The following is an 18068-nucleotide window of genomic DNA, read 5'->3' as shown; positions in this document are numbered from 1 at the left end:
TCAAAATTAAAAACTTTTGTGCATTAAAGGAGTCTGTGAAGAAAGTAAAAAGGTAGTCTACTCAATGGGAGAATATATTTGGTAACCAACTATCTGATAGGGGCCTAATATCCAGCATATATAAGGAAACCCTACATCTTGAAAATAAAAAGAAACAACTCATTTAAAAAATGGGCAAGAGATTTGCATACACACTTTTCCAAAGAAGAAATACAAATGGCTAAAAAAGCACAAGAAAAGATGCTCAACATCATTAGCTACTAAGGAATACAAATCAAAACTACAATGACATAGCATCTTAACACCCCCTTAGACTGGTGGCTATTAGGAAAAACAGAGGACTAGAAGTGTTGGAGAGGATGTGACGGAAAGGGAATGCTTATCCACTGTTGGCAGGAATGTAGAATGGTACAGCCATTGTGGAGGACAGTTTGGTGGTTCTTCAGGAAGTAACTATAGAAATGCCATATGATCCAGCAATCCCACTGCTGGTATATACCCAGAAGAACTGAAAGCAGGGACATAAACAGATATATGGACACAATGCTCATAGTGGCATTATTCACTATTGCCAAAAGTTGGAAGCAACACAAATGTCCATGAACAGATAGATGATGGATAAGCAAACTGTTGTATATACATATAATGGAATATTACTCAGCTGTAAAATGGAATGCAGTATTACACATGGGATAACATGTATGAATCTTCAAGACCTTATGTTGAGTGAAATAAGCCAGGTACTGAAGGACAATTACATGATCTCATTGATAGGAATTAAGCAAATTGAGCAGACTCACAGAGCTAGAGTCTGGAAGACAGTTTTATAGGAGACAGAAAGGGAGTAGAGGGTGGTGAGCAGATGCCCTTAAGGGTGAAATCTATAAGGTGGAAGGGTGTGGTTGGGCAGTGGATGGGTCTGACAGTGGTGCAGTGACATAACTGGTTTCAGTGGTGCTGGTCTGTTCAGGGGAGTGTGTGTGTGGGGGTTGGTTTGGACTATCCATGGGATTGGGATGAGGGTCGAGGGAAGGAGCAGATGAACTCTGAGGATTGTAGGTCTGTGGTTAAACCTATAATGTTGGAAACATTCTTCTGGCAAAAATGGCAGGGGAGGGTTATTGGTGTAGGGTGCCAAGTGTGCGGTGTTACATGGGATAGGGTGCACCTGGGGGAGGCTTCTATGGAATACCTAAGTGTTTATCTTGTCCTAGAATTATTGTGTGGAACCCCACACAATAAACAAGAAAATATTAAACTCCCATCCTGGAAGTCCTGCTATGTTCTCAATTAGAGGGACAAGAATCCTTCCAGAACATAGGCAGTCCCTAATAAAAGAAAAAAAAACGATATTCAAGGCCTCAATATTACTGCAAGTAACTATGAATCTTATTCTTCAAAAACTGAAACTCAGTGATTACCATAGGTTATGAGAAGAGAGGAAGGGAAGAATAGAATAGATGGAACGCAGGGTATTTTAGAGCATTTTAGGGCATTAGAATTGTTCGGCATGATCTTGCAATAATGGGTATAGAGCACTTCAAATTTTGTCAAACCTATAAAAGTGTACAATCCAAAATATAAACCATAATGTATACCATTGATGATGGTTAATAGCAATGCTTCAATATTTGTACATCAATTTTAACAAATGTACTATCCACATGTAAAATGTTATTAGTAAGGGAAAGGAGGAAAAGGGGAGGACGTTGGGTATATGAGAATTACCGGTATTCTCTATACGACTTTTTGGTACCCTAAAGCTCCTTCGAAGATAAAATGAAAAAAAAAAAAAAAAAAAAAAAAAGGCTGTGGGAGTATATGGAAGAAATGTCACTGTACATACAAGACAACAAATCTTACAGTGATGAATGAAAGATACAATGTCTAAAATTATTTATTATTTCTAATTGTTTTAGTTTTTTTGTATTTTATTGGTTATTTTAAAAATTATTAATACGATTTCATTATTAATTTTATTCAGTTCTTTTGTTGGCTTCATTTTTGGAGAGGTTTTGGATCACAAAAGGGTCACAGCAATGGTGGTGGAGAATCCCTGGTGGTGGAGAATCACTGGTGTGGGGTGTTAGTGATGTGGGGATGCACAGGAAGGGACTCACCTGCGGCATGCCTCTGAGACATATGAATATGTTCAAATGTTCATGGGACATTGTCTCAGTGAGTGGAGATCCAACACAATAACTCAAAGAATACTGAATTCCCATCTTGGGGAGTTCTGTTACATTCTCTAATAGGACAGCAAGAATCCCCTAAGTGCACTAGCAAGGTCTAGTGAAGGAAGACAGACCATTATGCCAGGCCCTGGACAGTGATAACTGTACTTCAGAACCTTCTCTTGTGAAATTGAAACTTAGCCTAGTATTATATTTGCCTAAGAGTTACCTCCTGAAAGCTTCCTTGTTGCTCAAATACGGCTTCTCTCTAAGCCAAACTCAGCATATAAATACACTACCTTTCCCTCAGCGTGGGACATGACTCCCAGGGATGAGCCTCCATCATAAAGGAAGAATAAAAGCACTTAATTGCTTAGTTTCAAATCAGTCTAAAATTCAACTTGTGATACTTTAAATTCTAGTTCAGGCTTTTTAGTGTAATGGTTAAGAGCACAGACTTGGGTCAGGGATGAGCCTCCCTGGCACTGAGGGATTATCATCAAGCACTAACTAGCAGTGCATCTGGAAAAAGGCCTTGACCGAGAGGGAAAATGGTAAATACAAATGAGTTTTTATGGCTAAGAGATTTCAAAATGAGTCTGGAGTTCATTCCAGAGGTTACACTTATGCAAGTCTCAGCAGGATCTCACTGACCACCACAGTAAACAATGCCTCAAATACAGGGACTGGTATTTGAGGGAAGGCTGTAGAGATATCCAGATAATATAAGCAGGGCAGACAGGTCAGGAATTCAGCACCCTGTCAGGGGCCTTACTTTGGAATTAGACTTATTTATAGGTTCTCTACACATGCCTCTCTGCCCCTTTTATTTGAACCCATAATTAGCACTCTACTTGATAAATGTATGTCCCAGAGACTAAAATCTTTGGTCCATCCATGTGCCAGTTGAGCCCTGAATTTCAGTAGAGTTGTAACACCAAAATCCTCAAGATTGGGAATGAACAATAGACTACTAATGTACACTCATTATTATTCTACTATAGACTTATGCTAGCAATGGAAGAACTCTTATCATTGATGTAAAGGCAGTGGCCACCAGAGGTTCTGAGGGATGGGAGAGGGCAGACTAGGTGCAATATTTCTGCACACTGAATTTGTCCTGCATGTCACTGCAGTGATGCACACAAGCCATTGTATATTTTGTCATAAATTATAAATTGTGTAGTCCATGATTAATAGCAATGCTTCAATAGGGGTTCATCAATTGTAACAAATGTACCACACTAATGAAGGATATTGTTAATGTGGGAAAGTATGTGTGTGGAGAGGGAGTGGGTATATGGGAATCCCCTATATTTTTTAGGTAATGTAATCTAAAGCTTTAAAATAAAAAAATTATGAAAAATACTCTATAATATAATAAAGTACTTCCTCAAATAGGGCTATATATTAGCTGTACATTTTCCTTTATTTGTAAAAATAAAAATGAACCAGGATTTAGAAAAATTTTCAAATTTATAATATGAATTTATGAGATGCATAAATATCTTGAAAAGTTACAACAGTTCAAATAGGCAATCAAACCCTGAAGAAAAGTAACTTTGAGTTTCTAAAGATGTTTATCATTCTCTATCCAAGTATTCTCCCTCCTCACAAATAGGTAATTAACTGAAGTTGATATTTCCTCATTTTTAATTTTCTCACAAGGTGACTAGGTTAGAAATTTGGTCGACACAATCAAAAGAGCACCATAACATCACATTTTATACTTAACTGAAGATACCAAGAGTAAGTGTAAGAAATAAATCTTTAACAGTAGTATAAGTGACCATTATTAACGATGATGACAATAAGAACAGCAGTCACATTTTACTGAGGATTTATTTGATGCCAAGTACAATGCTATATGTTGACATGTATTTTCTCATTTAATTTGTCATGTTCACTTTATGAAGCAAGTTCTTAATTCTTATTTTAAAGCTGGGAAACAAGAAGCTTAAAAGGGTTAAATATCTTGTTCAAAATCACAGAGCATTTAAGTGGCTGGGACCAGGTTAAATCCAAGCCTGTCTGACTCCAGACACCATGTGTGAAGCCAAAACCCAAGTATTTGACACAAAATCCCTTGTGTCAAATAACAGCAATACTGATTTATCACTTCACATCAAAATATAAGCTAGGTTTACTGTGTGCAAAGTCTGTATATACAGTCAAGTGAATGGCATTGTTATTGTATTTATTAATACTGACATTTACATATCAAAACACAGAGAAGAAGTAAAATAAGATGTGGGAATACATTCTTATATTTATGCACTAAGTCAATAAATATTTATCAAATACTTATTATGTGCAAGGCACAAGTCCAAGAATATTTTGGAACTACCTAAAATCATTTATTAAAGTGGCAGTTATCCACTCCATGTAGACACAATACCTTGGCATTTGCCGGTTCAAAGCAGGTTAACTATTTTAACCAGATAAAAGAAGAATAAATCTAAACCAGAATCATGAACTAAAAGCAGTTTTTAAATGTGTTAAGTACAGAAGGTATACATGCTCATCTTGTCTACCTTGTGCATCATCAGCAGGTATCTTCAACTATAAGGAAAATAAGTTATTTATGTGAAATAAGCAAAATTTATATGCAAATTTTTAAATCTAAACACTACAGTGGTTCTTTTCGCAGGGTCTTATTTTGAGGAAGAAAAAAATACAAGCTATGTTAAGTTGCATCATAGTTTTATCATAAAAAAAGGTGCTTAAATATTTGCAAAAATTTTAAAAGGCCACAATTTCCCCCTTAAAGACAAAGCATTACATGGACAGTGGCACCAGACAGACTTAAGTCTCTTACGGTAAATCCTTCTTTTTCCTACAACTCCCAAAAGTACTGTTTAAAAATTTAGGTAGGGTCTGCTTTGCAAGTTTTCAAATAGAATGCAGAGTTTTAAAGTAATAGCTCATATTATTTTAACATAATTTGTTAAAGGAAGGTTTTTTTTTTAAATGTGTGCTTTGTTTTATTAAAGCAACCATACATTGTTAGTTGAAAATTATGGTGTAGAAAATTCCTGCTGAGATACCTAGAGATTCTTTACAGAAATTACCAAGTATAGGCAGTGTATACGAATTGAAAAGGAATGCACTAGTTAGTCTTTCTTTTGGTAAATTTCTTAAAAGGGCTGGTCCACAGACAGGGACAGCAGGGGTTTTAAAAAGAAACAAAATTAAACTGTGTTTCATGCTGGCCACTTTTCTTCCCTGCCCTGTGTTGCCTGGGACTTGATCCCTGACCCTTTGCTTGGAAATCATATCTAGTTAGCTTCCATTTCCAAAGCTGCTTTCTGTATCTCTTGGCAGCGAACTGGGTAGACTTACTCAAAAGAGAATGCACTTTCTCTGCATTGTGTGAAGACAGACTAGTCTTTCTACTTTGGAATAAATTGCATTTTATTTGACAAACATATTTCATTTCAACTCTATCCAAAAATGCCCCAATTTTCTGCCCCAAAAGAAAAGAAAATATTAGCATTAAAGTTTACGTGGCATCAATGGGGATCCTAAACTTTAAGGGGAACAATAAGACATGCTATTTCATATCTTTTTACAGTTCTAAGAGGAATAAAGGACTTATTATACACCTAAAATATAATAACAGTGGCAAGAACAAAATCTCAGTACTTACGAAAAAACGTTTGTAACTATCCTGGGAGGAAAACAGCATACCTAAATCTCTGGGTTAGTATCTAAACATTTTTCACCTTAGCTAAATTCTCTCTCTCTCTGTTTCAACATAGGGAACAATCAGAAACAAAACAAAAATCTCTGATCCAGACACCCTGTAATTATTACTCAGATAACAATTATTGAGGACTAATTTGTGCTGAGGGGCTAATGAGGAAGGAAAACAAAAAAAGTGGAAGATACCATCCCTGTTCACATGTAGTTTATAATGCCTGACAACCTTATTGCTTAATCATTAGCATGCAGCGCAGGCTCCTAAAATATCTTATCACTACAATAAAGAGAAGCCCACAGAAAACAGCAATAAATGCCCATCCCCAATTAGCTGAAGAGCCAGAAAAGGGCCCCTCAAGCGGCTAAGGGGCCTGAGCTCACCCAGGCTGTCACAGTCTGGCCCGAGGGTATCATTAGGCTCCCCTGACAGTCTACAAGTTACCCTTCAGGGAAAACCAAAGGGCACAGCAGAATCAGTTATCAGATCAGGCTGGGGTCAAATACCAGGAATCACAGCATTTGTGAGAGCAGAATCATGAAATACAGAAAAAGCCAGAACAGGTCAAGAAGGGACAACCGGCAAGGCCAGCGAGACCAGGGGTGCTGATGAGGAAGCAGAAAGCCCGGAGTAGTCCAAGTGGTACTAGCATGTCTTGGGACACAGGATAGACAGAAATGTCCTATGAAGCAGAGAGGTGCTGCCGCGGCTCGGCTCAGAGTCAATACGGAAGGACAGAAAAAAACTGGTTCAAATAAGATTTAGACCAGAAATCCTGGTCCAGAGACAGGCAACTGCTAATATTTCTTCCTCCTTTCCTTTTAACCCTCAACCTTTGGTACAATTTAGAAAGAAAACCTCCAGGAAATCCCTCTGCCCTCCTCATTGGGAGAGAATGCCAGGAATTTGATTTCCTGCCCTCTTAAACCCTTATATTTCAAGCTTAAAACCTTAATCCCTGATCAGTGTCCTCCAAGTGGTAGTACAAAGTAAAAAGGTACCTTCCTTCCACCAGGCCCCAAAGAAGGAAGTACCCACACATGCACACATATATGTATCCATGTACATACTTGTATAAATATAAATCTGTGTATATGTGTTTAAACGTATTAGCTCCAAACTGACAGATTAACTGAACATGGAACTGGTTACAATACAATGTGATTATTAAAACAATAGGGCATAATAATTGGCAAAGCATGGGAAAGTGTTTCTTCTGTCTGGACAAATTATGAAGGGCCTCACAGATAAACCAACAAGAAGGTTAAATCTCAAATGATGGATGATAGAAATTTACCAGCAAAATTTTAAAGGAGAAGGCAAAAGGAAAGTGCCCAACAAGACAAGTGAAAAGGCATGAGCAAAGGTATATAGGCATGCCATGACACAGGGAAACCGGCCCCAGTGAGATATGCACCATGGCCTAGGCACAGTACAAGAAAATGGAGGCAAGAGAAGAGGCGAGGAGGATAAGCTGGAGTCACTAAGAAAGAAGCCTCATTCCTACACTCTATCTACTAAGAAATTTGGGCTTTAGGAGCAGGCAGTGGGGAATCACTATTAAGCAGGGGAATGAAATGACTAAATTTATATTCTAGAATTCAGACAACAATAAAGCAGATGCTTGAGGGTTTGGGGAAGAAAAAAAAGAGCAAGTAATTGTACGATTGTTACCATACACTAAGCAAGAAATAATGTGGGACCTAAACTAGTGCGAACAGTAAGAAGATGGATTATTACAGAGGCATATAATAGGTAGAATTTATAAACATACTGAATAATTAGGTATGGGATGAGGAGAACGGGTGGAGGAACATAAGATTGAGGTTTTTATCTTAAGTAACTAGATGAGCATAAAGCCATTAAAGAGGACAGGGACAAAGCAAGAGGATAAACAATCTTTTGTGGGATGGGTGGGGGTTGGGGTGTAAGGGAGACAATTATTTAGATACATATTCAAACCCTTCCTACTCCCAACCTACCTTCACTTGTTCTTTGTACTACATATTGTACCAATTATATACAGATTATATCCTTTAATCCTCACAACTCCACAAGAGAGACAAAGACCTATTACCCATATTTTACATAAAGAAAACAGCATGTTATGGGTTGAACTGTATCCTCTAAGGAGAAGTGTTCAAGTCCTAATCCCAGTCAAGGCGACCTTATTTGGAAACAGTCTTTGAAAGATGGGGATCAGGGCCTAACGTAACTGGAGGCTTTATAAGAAGGAAGAGGATACACAAGGAGAGAGAAGACTGCCTCTGTGTCAACCAGAGACTGCGTTATGTAACCAGTTAAGGAATACCAAGGACTATCAGCCACCACAAGCCTGGAGAAAGGCAAGGAACAGATTCTTCCCTATGAACTCGGGGGGAACATGGCCCTTCTGAAATCTTGCTCTTGAACCTCTACCTTCCAGAACTGTGAGACAACCAATTTCTTTTTTTTTTTTTTTTTTTTTAATTTTTTATTGACTTTGTAATAATATTACATTAAAAATATATATGTGAGGTCCCATTCAACCCCACCCCCCCACCCCCCCTCTCCCCCCCCCCAACAACACTCGTTCCCATCATCATGACACATCCATTACAACCAATTTCTGTTGTTGTAAATCACCCAGTTTGTGGTACTTTGTTAGAGCAGTCCCAGGAAATCTATAGGAAGATCATTCCATGCCTCTCTCTTGCCTTCTGATGAAGAGAATAGCCTCAACTCTTCTGCAGCCATCACATGGCATTCTCCCCTTCTTGTAAGAGCCCATCCTACTTCCAGTATGATCTCATTTTATCTTAATTAGTTCCATTTGCAATGACCCTATTTCCCAATAAGGTCACACTCAAAGGTATCAGGTGTCAGGTACCAATATGTTTTTTTTGGTGGGATACAATTCAACCCCTAAGAAGGAAGCTCAAAGAAGTAATTTAACCAGTGTCATGGATTTATTTTTTTCAATTATTCAAGTGACACCTAGGTGTCCCCTAGGTGATGGGGTTTTGGAAGTTAAGAAGGCAGCAACGGCCTTACTCTTGTGGTTTACAGGTCAAGCAATTAAATGAACAAGATAATTTTAGACAGTGATAAGGATTATGAAGATAATAATATTAACTAACATTTACTGAGCATTAACTATGGGCTCTATTTGAAGGATATTACATGTTTTAATCCACTGAATTCTCACTACACCTATAAGATTATAAAATGTGTTGGTCTCATTTTATAGTAAGACTAAAACAGATATAGAAAGGTTAAATAACTTTCTAATACCACAGAGCTAGTAAGTTGATAGAGCCAGTGTTCAGGCCTAGGGATTCTGGCTCCAAAACCTGTGCTCATAATCACCATGCTATACTGCCTGATTATACCTGATTTTATTATTATCGTGTTATAATAGGACAGAGTAAGGAAGTAGAAGGCATTAAAGGGGACTTCTACTCTAAAAGGCAGGATCAAGAAAGGCCTGATGACAGAAGGAGACAGCTATGCAAAGATCTCAAAGCAGAACATTCTAAGCAAAGGGAACAAATTCAGCTTGTTTTACAAAGAGATAAAGGCCATAATGGCTGGAGCAGGATGAGCCAAGGGGAGCTAGAATGAGATGAAGTAGAAGAGGCAGGAGTTTAGACCACGGTAAAGAGTTTGGATTTCATTTTAGGAAGGCACTGGATAGTTTTAGGCAGGAGATTTAAATAATTTGATTTATATTTGTAAAAAGATAATTTTGACTAGGGTGAAAAATGAACTGGGTGGAAGAAAGGGGCAGAGTGGAAGCAGGGAAATTTGAATCCAGGCAGTCTATCTGAAGAGCGAAGATCAGGCCTCAGGCAAAGGTATGAAATGGACAGAAATATAAATCTAAAGTTCAGAAGAGAAGCTGAAGCCAAAGACTTTAGATTTTATTTTGTAATCTCTGACATATAGGCAGATGATTATTAGGTCATGGGAGTAGATGAGATAGCTCAAAGAACACAAATACAGCAAACAGGGAAACAAAGCCGAGGTTATAACCTACAAAGCCTATACTTTCCTTTTCAGGGCGCTTCTTTTCATATACTAATAACAGGAAATACTGCTCACTGTCCACAGTGTGTCTAGAGCTTTTATCCTGCCCCCAAAGGAGTTGGCACATGGGTGAAGATTGGTCCTTAATGTCAAGCCTTGGGATTGCTGTGCAGTAAAATGAGCTGCGTGCAGAGAGACATTATCAAACCCATATATCTCACTCAAGACAAATGACAAGAACACATACCATTCCTGAATATATGTTTATAGAAAATAAAGCCATTCATCCAATTATAAGCAAGTTTGATAAAAATGTCCTAGGGGGGCTGTACATGTAGCTTTATTTCCCATATAATTAAGGTGAGTTTGTTCCTGAGGGGAAGAACAGGTGCTCTTCTACAGCCTCATATAGCTGGAGGCAAGACACAATCCCTGCCTGGCATGATGAGAGTGAAAAAACAGCACAACTGACTAGAAAGACCTATTAGAGAAGGCAGGGAACCTTAAAATGCCTTACAAGTCAATTCTTCACCCCTCTTCAAGCTAGAGAAACACTAAGGACTATCTTACTCCCTCAAGGACAAATGTATCCACAGTTCCTGTATAGCTTAGGAGTAGTTATTGAAGCCAAGATAATTTAGGAATAAAAGAAATACAATACTAAAGTGTCCCCTTCAGCTTCTTCCCATTCTTGATATTTCTTAACACATGCAAGTATGACATTCTTGGAAATTACCACTAAATACGAGAGTGAGACTAGTCCTGTCTGCAGAGGGTGGTGGATCAGAGAAGTCATGCTAACCAGTTGTCTAAGTAGGGTGATGATGATCATAATAGAGAGCTGTGAAAATCATATAGAAGAGTTTCACTCTGAAGAGTATGAAAAGGAAACCACGTTTCTTTTTTTTTTTTTAAGATTTTTAATTTATTCCCCCCCCCAGTTGTCTGCTCTCTGTGTCCATTTGCTGTGTGTTCTTCTGTGACCGCTTCTATCCTTATCAGCGGCACTGGGAATCTGTTTCTTTTTGTTGTGTCATCTTGTTGTTGTGTCAGCTCTCTGTGTGTGCTATGCTATTCTTGGGCAGGCTGCATTTTCTTTAGCACTGGGTGGTGCTCCTTACGGGGCACATTCCTTGCACGTGGGGCTCCCCTACGTGGGGGACACCCCTGTGTGTCACGGCACTCCTTGCGCACATCAGCACTGCACTTGGGCCAGCTCCACAAGGGTCCTCCCGTGGTAGGCGCCATGTGGTAGGCGGACGCCCTATCCATTGGGCCAAGTCCACTTCCCGCACCATGTTTCTTGATAATGATATGTGGTTACAAGGGACTGGGGTAGCTCAAACTGTTTCCTCTCATTCAAAATGTTATCACCATCCTTCAAAGCTGAGCTCAAGTATAGTCTCTTTCATTAAGACTCTCCTTATTGGTGCCATCCATAGTCCTCTTGCCATTCTCCAAATTCATATTGCTGTCTCTGCTGTTTGGCTTAGAATTACTATAGCATTCAACTGGTTTTAGTCTCTTGCTTTCATTAGACTATGAACTTCCTGGGGTCAGGGATCATGTTTTGCTAATTTTAATTTTTTATTATAAAAATTTTCAAACATTCACAGAAGTAGAGAGAGAACAATAATTATTAGCATTTGTTATATGTGCTAAGAAGGAAAAGCACAAGAGAGCATAAAAAAGGGATCATAACCTGTGTTAGGGGTCAAGGGAAGGAATTTACATTGCATAATTTAAAGCACCTAGTACAGTGTTAAACTAAACAAACATTCAATATTTTTGGGTTGCTGGGAGGAGTTTTCTTCAGGTATTGTAAACAAAAGGATGTATCACACCCCTTAAAATAGCTGAGTTTCAATTTTAAATTAGAATATTGAGCAGAAAATCTAGTTCGGAGCCTATGGACACACTCAGCAAACCAAATATTCTCTCAAATTGTATGCAAAATTATGATATGTGTGGGTGTGAATACAAGAAGAGATGTATGCATTTTCTAGGAAGGAGGTTCAAAGCTTTCTTTAGCGTCTATAAGGTTACTTAAACCACAAATCCTGACATTAAGTAACACAGAACCCACTAACTAAAGGCCAATCTGCCCCAAATTTTCAAGTACAGTAACAAAAGATATTAGGATCACCCAATGTTTGGGACTGTCTGTACCTCAGCTACTTTCCATGTGTCTATATGGATAAGAATTAATATTGCCACTAACTACTTGGAGCTTTTTTCCTTGCCTTTTCAAAAACTTCTTAAATGCTAAGATAAGAACAAACCATTTGAGCTCTTATTATCAGATTTGATGCATTTAGGAGTACATATAAGAGAAAACTGAAGGAGCAAACTATTGGTTTTCCTCCAGGTGAAGTAAAGTATTTTAGCAAAGAAAGAATAATTCAGGAAGAGGCTATATAAAGTAATTATAATAATGATAATAAAAATAATAAAAAGATTGCATTTTTTCCGGACTACAAGTTTAGCTTAGATATTAGAACAATTAGTTTTTGGTAAGGAATAGAATGAAATAATCAAAACCCAAAATAGCATGCTTAGTAAGATATATGTGGCATATCCTACTAAAGGAAAATAGACAGGCACACTTCAAGATAAGATATAATGGAGGGGGAAGGGGACTTGGCCCAATGGATTGGACATCTGCCTACCACATGGGAGGTCCGCGGTTCAAACCCTGGGACTCCATGACCTGTGTGGAGTTGGCCCATGCGCAGTGCTGATGCACACAAGGAGTGCCGTGCCACGCAGGGGTGTCCCCCGCGTAGGGGAGCCCCACGCACAAGGAGTGAGCCCCGTAAGGAGAGCTGCCCAGGGCGAAAGGAAGTGCAGCCTGCCCAAGAATGGCGCACACACGGAGAGCTGATACAACAAGATGACGCAACAGAAAGAAACACAGATTCCCAGTGCCACTGATAAGGATAGAAGCAGTTACAGAGAGCAGACATTAGGGGGTGGGGGGAAGGGGAGAGAAATAAATAAATCTTTAAAAAAAAAAAAGACATAATGGAGGGGAGGAGATAGAATAAAAAAAATTTTTTTTTAAACTAGCAGAAAAAGTAAATGATAATCCAAATTTCCATTTTAAAGGATTACAGCACTGTTCAACAACACTATTACCTTTATATAATGCTATTGAGTTGAGATTAACAGAAATGTTTAAGACCCCCTTGGTCACTGTGGTTTGAGTCTTTTGTGGACCCCAGAAAATGTGTTCTTAAAGTTAATCCATTCCTGGGCATGTACACCTATTGTAGGTGGGACCTTTTGATTATATTACTTAAGTTAAGGGCCTCAGAATAGATTGTGTAACCCAAAGTAGGTATTTTTTTTTTTAATTAATTTTTTATTTATATCTCTCCCCTTCCCCACCCCCCCTCTCCCAAGCTGTCTGCTCTCTGTCCATTCACTGTGCGCCCTTCTGTGTCCACCTGTATTCTTGTCAGTGACACGGGGAATCCGTGTATCTTTTTGTTGTGTCATCTTGCTGCGTCAGCTCTTTGTGTGTGTGGCACCATTCCTGGGCAGGCTGCACTTTTCTCGCGCTGGGGGGCTCTCCTTACAGGGCGCATTCCTTGTGTGTGGGGCTCCCCTAGGCGGGGGACACCCGTGTGGCACGGCACTCCTTGCACACATCAGCGATGCGCACGGGCCAGCTCATCACATGGGCCCTGGGTTTGAATCCTGGACCTCCCATGTGGTAGGCGGATGCTCTATCTGTTGAGCCAAATCCACTTCCCTCAAGGTAGGTCTTAATCCTCCTACTGGAGTCCTTTATAAACAGAGGATTAAAAAGCCTCAGACACACAAAAAACGCTGCAGAGACCAGGAGAAACCCAGAAGCCAAGAGAGAAGGTCCCGGGAGACAGAATCTGAAATCAATGGAACCCAGAAGCTGAGAGGAAGCCACTCTATCCAGAAGCTGAAAGCAATGAGGCCCAGAGGAGAGGGGAGAGGCAGCCAACATTGCCATGTGCCGGATCACCCACAGCTGCAGCTCGGGAAAAAGCATCTTTGATGATGCCTTGATATGGACACTTTCACGGTCTCAGAACTGTAAGCTCATTAAGTTAAGCCCACTGGAAAAGCCAACTCATTTCTTGTATGTTGCTCTGGCAGTATTTAGCAAACTAAAACAGTCACATTAGATGTTAATCTAATTTTGGGGCAACAGCACATCTGTTTGAGACTCTTAGGAAAAAAGATCCTCCTAATTTTTTCCTTCTTTAGTGTTTCAATTTTAAAGGTGTCTTTTCCATATGATTATAGAATATCTGCTCAACTGTTAGGATTTATCAGAAACTAAGGTCATGCATATAAAAAACATGACTTGACACCTAACCAAGTGGACAAGAGAAAAATAATTGGTCAAGACACTTCCTAAACCAAAGGAATGAAATGGAATAGGTGGTGTTTCTTTGCCTGCATTTACTTTTATACTTCTGGAATTTCATACTCTTTTTCATACAAGATAGGAGCCCTCCTCAGATGAACCAGATCTGAGTATTTTCAGCTGCGGTCAGATTCTCTCTGAATTCCACTAGGGTTTGGTGATGCAGAGTAAACAAGGTTATAAATCAAATGGGATGCATTTAATACCTCAATGCACTGCAAATTGATCTAGAAAAGGGGTCAGCTCAAATCACTTTTCAAGTGAAACTTTGTACATTAAAGGTGAGGGAAGGGGAAGGAAAGAAAGGATAGCAACTCCTAAAGTTTTATCAGATCCAGATGTGTGTCTTTTTCTTTCAGAGTAGAACTAAGCCAGGTTTCCTTAGGTGAGATTCTTCAGTTCTTGGTAATTTATCAAGCTGGAGTCATGGATATTTAAAAACACATATCCTTGTGGCTGGCATCAAATCTGAAATCTGGTGGGCATCTTTTCAAGAAATAAAAGCTACAAACAAAATAGCTTTATAGTTCCATTCAGTCTGCTGTGGGAAATGGCTAATGGACAAGCATTACCATGGCTGGCAAAGAGAGCTGCCAATATATGAGAGGAACAGAGATTCAAACCGCCGCATAACAACACTTCCTAAGCTTATTTCACTAATTTGTCAAAGTAGGACATTACCTAAACCAAGTGAAAGAAAAAGAGGGTCGGAAAGGAGAGGGGAAGGAACTACTTAACAGTAAAAGCTAGGCTTCTCTCTCTCTTCATTAGCCATCTCTGTTCTGAATATGGCTCACTTCTACCAATTCTTGATAGCATACTTGGTTTTAATGAAGGTGATGTTTTTTCCTTTTCAAATGATAAGCACGGAACTATTTTTGGTAGGATATTTTCTATTGTTTGCTTATGCTTGCCTTGTTTTTTTCCAATAAAAAGAAATGAAGTCTAGTGGTTGAATGAGAAAAGAGTGTATAGTCCTGACATGTTGTTCCTCAGACTCTGCCTGACCTTGGTGACCATATTATTTTCTCACTTGTCCTAAAAAAAGAATCTCCAGCACTAACTTCCATTTTCTCTCCATCTTCAAATCACAATTCCCAATTCTTTTTTTTTTTTAATTTCTCTCCCCCTCCCCCCCTCCCTGAGTTGTCTGCTTTCTGTGTCCATTTGCTGTGTGTACTTTTGTGACCACTTCTACCCTTATCAGTGGCACTGGGAATCTGTTTCTTTTTGTTGCATCATCTTGTTATATCAGCTCTCCGTGTGTGCAGTGCCATTCTTGGGCAGGCTGCACTTCCTTTCACGCTGGGTGGCTCTCCTTACGGGGAGCACTCCTTGCACATGGGGCTCCCCTATGCGGGGGACACCCCTGCGTGGCACGGCACTCCTTGTGCGCATCAGCACTGTGCATGGGCCAGTTCCACACGGGTCAAGGAGTCCTGGGATTTGCACCTCAGACCTCCCATGTGGTAGGCGGACACCCTATCTGTTGGGCCAAGTCCACTTCCTGTCTCCCCCAATTCTTTTTAATAATTTTAAGCAGGCAAACTAACTGTTAAAGGGATCAATACTTGCCATCTCTTATCTCTGGAATGGAATGAAAACCATCCCATCAACAAAGAATAAATGCACTTAATTGTTTTAGTTTTAAATCAGTCCAAAATTCAGCGTGTGAGACTTTAAATTCTATTTTAGGCTTTTTAGTGTAATGGTTAAAAGCACAGACTCTGGGGCCAGGCTACCTGAGTTCATACTCTTTATTTCTACCACTTACTAGCTGGGCAGATTTAGGTAAATTAATTTAATCTCTCAATGCCTTTGTTTTCTTATGCTTAAACAGAAAATAATAATAGGTCTACATCATGGGTTTGTGCCAGGCACAAAATGTTAACCCTTATTATAATTACCTCAAAAAAAAAAAAAAAAAAAAACCAGCCAAAAGGCAATATGTCAATCTGCTTACTACTTATCAATACTATTAAACAGTTACATGTAAAGTCAAGTGAAGGTTACATAAAAGGTCACATAAAATAACCTCTTGCAAATCTGATAAAGAAAAGGTTGAAAATATTAAGAATGAAATCCTTTCTTCAAAATTAGCCTTAACTAGGCTAAGATTTTACCAATAACACAATTATATATTTGACTATTAGAAGCAAACATTCTACCTAACCCTAAGCCTACATGTTTCAATAAAGAATCAAATGAAAATCACATTATCACAGTAGCCTATTTAAAACACTGACATGATCTGAAACACTGCTCTGTGAGCAAAATACATACTTCTGGGGTGATCTGTTATCAACTTCAGCCTTGAGTCGTAAATTCTCCCTCACGAGACCACCATTTTCCAATTTCAATTTTTTATTTGTCTGAAAAAAAAAGTTGAAAATAATTAAGCACAAGCTAAAACAAAAGTGATATAAAATTATGACATGAGCCACCTATATTTTTTAGAGCAATAGTATCAGAAAACCAAATACTAGAGCATGGTCTTAAGAAACTTAAAATCACTACTGGGAATGACTTGTAAAACCAGGAACACAACCAGGCATTTTTAATTCATATTCCCCAAGCACTTTTGCAAATCTCCTATCTGAGAAAATAAACAGAGTTATGTTAGTTAATACAGATCCAGTAAGAGACTATACTAATGGTATAAATACATGCTCTTTTTTCTTTTTCACATAACTGAATACTTTAAGCACTTTAATTATACTACATGAAATTATTAGCAAAAATAATGCTGAAGAGTAAATTCTTTAAGCTATTAGATTGATTTTTTTGGTTATTATTTAAAAATGCATGTCTAGTGATAACAAATCTAATATAACTAAATCATAAGATTCCTTTCTTCAAAAAGGTTTTCCCAAAGCCTTAGCTCACAAATTCTGGAACCCTCAAAATTAGGTTAATATTTTCTCATAAATTCCATGACTCACCTTTGATTTTTTTTAAAAATCCCATTCTTCCTTGAATTGTATTTTATCTAAAAATTTGTCATAGTGTCTTATATCAGTGGGTGGAGACCCACACAATGAGCAGGAAGGTGTTATGCCCCCATCCTGGGGAGGCCTGATGTTTTCAAATAGAGCGGAGAGTGTCTCTTGAAAGCATGGGTGGCTCCCAATGGGGGAGGACAGACTACCGTGTTAAGCCCTCAACATTGTCGCAAGTATCTATGAATCTCATCCTTCAAGTAGTGAAGCTTGGTTGTCACTGTGGGCCCCGAGGAGAGGAGGAAAGAGGAACAGAATAGATGGAAGAGGGGGTAACTGGGGGGCAATGGAAGTGTTCTGCATGATCCTGCAGAGATGGATACAGGACATGTTAAATTTCACCAAAAATTTATACAAGAGAATAGTCTAAAATGTAAACCATAATGTAACCAAAAATTCATAAAAGCGTACAGTCTAAAATATAAACCAGAATGGAATCATGGTTAGTAGCTATATTTCAATATCTGTACATCAGTTACAGCAAATGTAACATCCACAAGTAAAAAGATCACTGCAGGGGAAGGGGAAAAGCGTTTGATGTTGGGTATATGGGAGTCCCCTTAAATTCTATATGTGACTTTACTGTGACATAAAATTTTTTAAAGACGTTGAAAAAAAAAAGGACGTAGACACTGAGGAAAAAATGGACAAGATTGCCTTCCCACTGCACATACAGGCCAATACCTATTAATCAGTGATGAAAGGCAAAACATCAAAGAACATTATTTAATGATATTTTTCATTAAAACCCCAACTTATTTTTTACTTTATTTTAG

At 38.6% G+C, this 18068-nt stretch overlaps 1 protein-coding gene across 1 annotated transcript in view; it reads right to left on the bottom strand.

The window, feature by feature from the left end:
- OBI1 (ORC ubiquitin ligase 1) overlaps positions 1–18068 on the bottom strand; it is a 56983-nt gene that overhangs the window by 16635 nt on the left and 22280 nt on the right. The window contains exon 5 of the mRNA XM_004448752.5: positions 16577–16665. Within this exon, the coding sequence (XP_004448809.2) occupies positions 16577–16665 (89 nt within the window). The remainder of the gene's footprint in view (positions 1–16576; positions 16666–18068) is intronic.

The sequence above is a fragment of the Dasypus novemcinctus genome, chromosome 15, assembly GCF_030445035.2.
Source record: "Dasypus novemcinctus isolate mDasNov1 chromosome 15, mDasNov1.1.hap2, whole genome shotgun sequence".
NCBI classification, from domain to species: domain Eukaryota; kingdom Metazoa; phylum Chordata; class Mammalia; order Cingulata; family Dasypodidae; genus Dasypus; species Dasypus novemcinctus.
Note: the sequence above shows the minus strand (reverse complement) of the source record. Positions and strands in the feature narration are given on the sequence as shown.